This window comes from Danio rerio, chromosome 25, assembly GCF_049306965.1.
Source record: "Danio rerio strain Tuebingen ecotype United States chromosome 25, GRCz12tu, whole genome shotgun sequence".
Taxonomy (NCBI): Eukaryota; Metazoa; Chordata; class Actinopteri; order Cypriniformes; family Danionidae; genus Danio; species Danio rerio.
The window spans coordinates 17,375,900-17,379,407 of record NC_133200.1 but is presented as its reverse complement, the minus strand read 5'-3'; the positions used below and the strand labels follow the sequence as shown (position 1 = coordinate 17,379,407).

The 3,508-nt window shown below is 41.4% G+C and overlaps 1 protein-coding gene across 1 annotated transcript; it reads right to left on the bottom strand.

Annotated features, from left to right (window-relative positions):
- Nucleotides 1-256: 256 nt before the first annotated feature.
- On the bottom strand, nt 257-2,891 carry rassf10a (Ras association domain family member 10a). The gene has a single exon (XM_005174361.6). It carries the CDS (start codon nt 2,758-2,760, stop codon nt 1,456-1,458), a length of 1,305 nt encoding a protein of 434 aa, XP_005174418.1. The 5' UTR covers nt 2,761-2,891; the 3' UTR covers nt 257-1,455.
- Nucleotides 2,892-3,508: the final 617 nt, after the last annotated feature.

Sequence of the window (3,508 nt, the reverse complement as noted above, 5' to 3'; positions counted from 1 at the left end):
TTACATCACAATGCTAATCGCAGGATAATAAAATATTGCAATATCAAATTTTACCAGCATCATGCAGCCCTAGTGTAGTCCCTTTAAATTATTTTGTAAGCTGTTACAAAATGCTACAGGAAACATTTTAGGGTATTACACTTGTTAATTTTGCTGTTAGGTGCTATATGCGCTGTCTAGTTAGTCAACCACTAAAAACATTTGATACTGAGAAGTCCCTTGTGACAAGAAAATGAGATAAGCAGAAATGACTTAACAGCAAATTCCAGTATGTCTGGTATGTTTAATTGCTGGGGTCTCACTGAAATCACTTCAGTGTTTCTCCTTAGTGTAAGATAACAGGGATTCACGCATCAGCTCCTCAGAAGAATGAATAAACAGCAGTGCTTGGCACGCACATTTAATTACAACTGCACAACGTGTCGATCTGCTTAGGCAAAATTGTAAAAGCTGTTAGTGAATCATTCTAATCAGTCAGCTGGTGAAGATGGAAGTGATTAACACTTATTAGCTGTTAGCTTCCTACTGTAAATGTTGCACAATAAATAATTCTAAAGACAATTAAAGACACCGTTTAATCAAGCGTTTTGAGTTTTGTGTTTTTTTAGTTTCAGAAACTCGCTTTTATATATGAAATATTTGCAGATTCTCATATGACAGAATGGTTTTAAATGATTGATGACTCATCCTGCACTGCATAGGTTTTTTGTCCAATCAGATGTTCTCTAAAGTTTCACACCCTCTAACATCATAGGAAGAAAGTGGTACATTGGTTTGACATAATTGGTCTGATTTGATTACTGCTAACATGTAAACAATCAGTGTGGGCGGGGCATGTCAGGTGAATTACAAAATCCTTTAAATTTGAGAGTATCTGATTGGACAAAAATCAACTTGGTGCAGGATGCATTTACTAGAAAAGAAATACAACACAATCTTCATAAGTGTCTTATGTTCTGATTGATTAATTAGTGGCTAATTTTGTACATGTATGATCTGCTCAAGCACCAGCGAAAAGCCTTTTTGTTTTCTGAACAAATTGAATCATACAAATGACCACTAATGCATCAAACTGTCAGATCAAAAGACAGGTACAAAAATCAAATATGTGTACATAATGTCCAGAAAGAGCAAAGCTGCATGAACTAAAAACCCACAAAACTCAAACTGTAACTTTTAAACATAAGGCTACGTAACACAAGTACATAGTTTTGGTATAACATTAGTCAGCACACAGTGGACATCTCTCAGTCTATGCATTGGTTAATTTGCTCTAACTTTGTAAGTTGCACCTTACAAGCTATGTGTACAAGTGAGGCAATAACAGAGTGAGGCGATCATAACACTACACTGGTATCATTTACATGCGTTCCTCTCTTATAAAGAGAGAAACCTTAAATAGAGGCGCAGTGTTCCCTGAGTTCGCGCAGTTTCGAACCACTCCTGCGATTTTTGTCACACGAGTGACTCGCAAACAGGCGCGTTATTATCCGAGTCCTGGCTGTGCATTGAACTCAGTCCGGTGTCCGAATCGTCGTCATTGGTGCATGTTTTGGACATTCCCCTCGCCTGCTCCACCCAAACATTGTCTACTGAAGGCAGTGTCTTTGCTTCTCCCTCATCTTTACCGTCCTCAGCTTGCTTTTCTTCCAGCTCATCTAATCTGTGAACCTTTTCGAGTAATTCCCTCAACTCCCGTTCCTTCGAGTCCAAAAGCTCCTGACTCATGTCCAAGTCGCTCTTCACCGTCTCCAGATCAGTGTTCAAGCGCAGCCCTATGTATAAACTAGTATCCAGTTGAGTTTTGATCCTCTCCTCCTCTAACTGGAGTTCGGTGTCTGTCAGGTGTTCCGGGAGCGATTCCTCAGCGACTGAAGACACCTTCAGAGGCGTTTCTTCTCCAGAGCTCTCTGCGTCTTTGCCGGAAAGCTCCGCTTTTCTCCTCCTCATCCACCGGTGGTTGAGTTCCTCTTGTATTTCCCCGGTCAGGATCTCCATCAGAGCCTCCCTCTCGGTTAGTTCCTCCTGAAGTTGAATGACTTGGTCGCAGCGGGACGCGTATTCCTCAAACTGCGCCAAAGCCGCGTCCGAACGCGCGCTTGAGTCTCCTTGGTCCAGCAAATAAGTGTCCTGAACATAGTTCACGCCGTGTATTTTCATTCTGTCGAAGTGAACTTTTGATTCAAACCTCTCGATTTCGCCATCCAGCTCTTTTATCCGCTGTACCTGCTGTCGGATAGTATGATCCTGGGAAATAATAAGATGAACGAGAGTTTCCATTTTCTCCGCGGATTTGTCTTTCGAAACTTCTTCTTTCCTCCTGTTTATTTTGTCCAGTTTTCTAAAAGCCTTGCGTACAATCCTCCGCTGTTTTTCCTGTGAGAATGGCATGGTGGTTCTGGAGGTGCAGGGGCTTTCTTTGCTGAGCACAACCCGCGCTTCTGCGCTCCTCGGCCCGTTGTTGGGCAGCGACGCGTCGCTCCGCACCAGGACGAAGCGCACATTCTCCTGCTCGTCCCCCCATGCGCTCCACAGCCGTAAGATTTTCGTTTTATTCGGCAGAATCCGCTCAAACCCTCTCCATTTCTCCACGATGCAGTAGGACTGCGGAGGACCACTGAGCATCGCACCCTGTTGGAAGTTCTGGTCCTCCAGCAGCACTTTGACTACATCCGCGCAGGTGGTGCGTCTGGAGAGCCCGGACACCAACTTCTCCTCCCGGCAGACCCACACCGATATCTTACTCTCCTCTTGTTCCATCGTTATTTACATCGAAGGCCCCGAGACCGGCTTTGTCTTTTAATATCACATTCGTGAAGTGTTATACGTGGTTTGCAGTAGTTAACTGAGAGCCAGAGAGTGCGCGCGCGCTGTCAGATGGAGTTGTGTTTGTTTGAACTCCTGCAGCAGCGGTGTTTCTGAGCGCTCAGGCTCCGCCCACTCTCACATGACGACACTACTCTACTCATTATTATAGCGGAGAAAACTCTTCAGTAAAGCCGCAATGAGCTTTCTGGCAGTTTAGAGGGGAAAATAATTAAAATAGTTCATCAGTGACTGAATTAAATTGCTGAGAACTGAATTTGTAAACCAATGAAATGACACAAATCTTTGTGTTGGGGTTTTGAAAAGCATATAAAAATATATACATATATTACAAATAATTCCATTATTCAAATGAAAAATTAATGCAAAAATTAATTTCAATGTAAAACTTACTAAAAAAGTTTGCGTCTTATTTTGCCTTTACAGCAAATGTTTACATCATAAAAACAAACAAAACTAAAACGGTGTCCTTGACTAGCAAGTAGGATTAGTTAAAAGTATATAAATCGGTTACAAATTGCTTAATTTTAATAATGTAAATGAAAAAGTTCTGAAAAATAAATATAAAATTCAAAATAAAAAATTTAGAAAGAAGTTATTTCACAGTTGCAGCTGATATTTACATCATAAAAACAAAAGAAAAACACTGCATCTCATTAATCAACGTGTAAAACTGAACAAC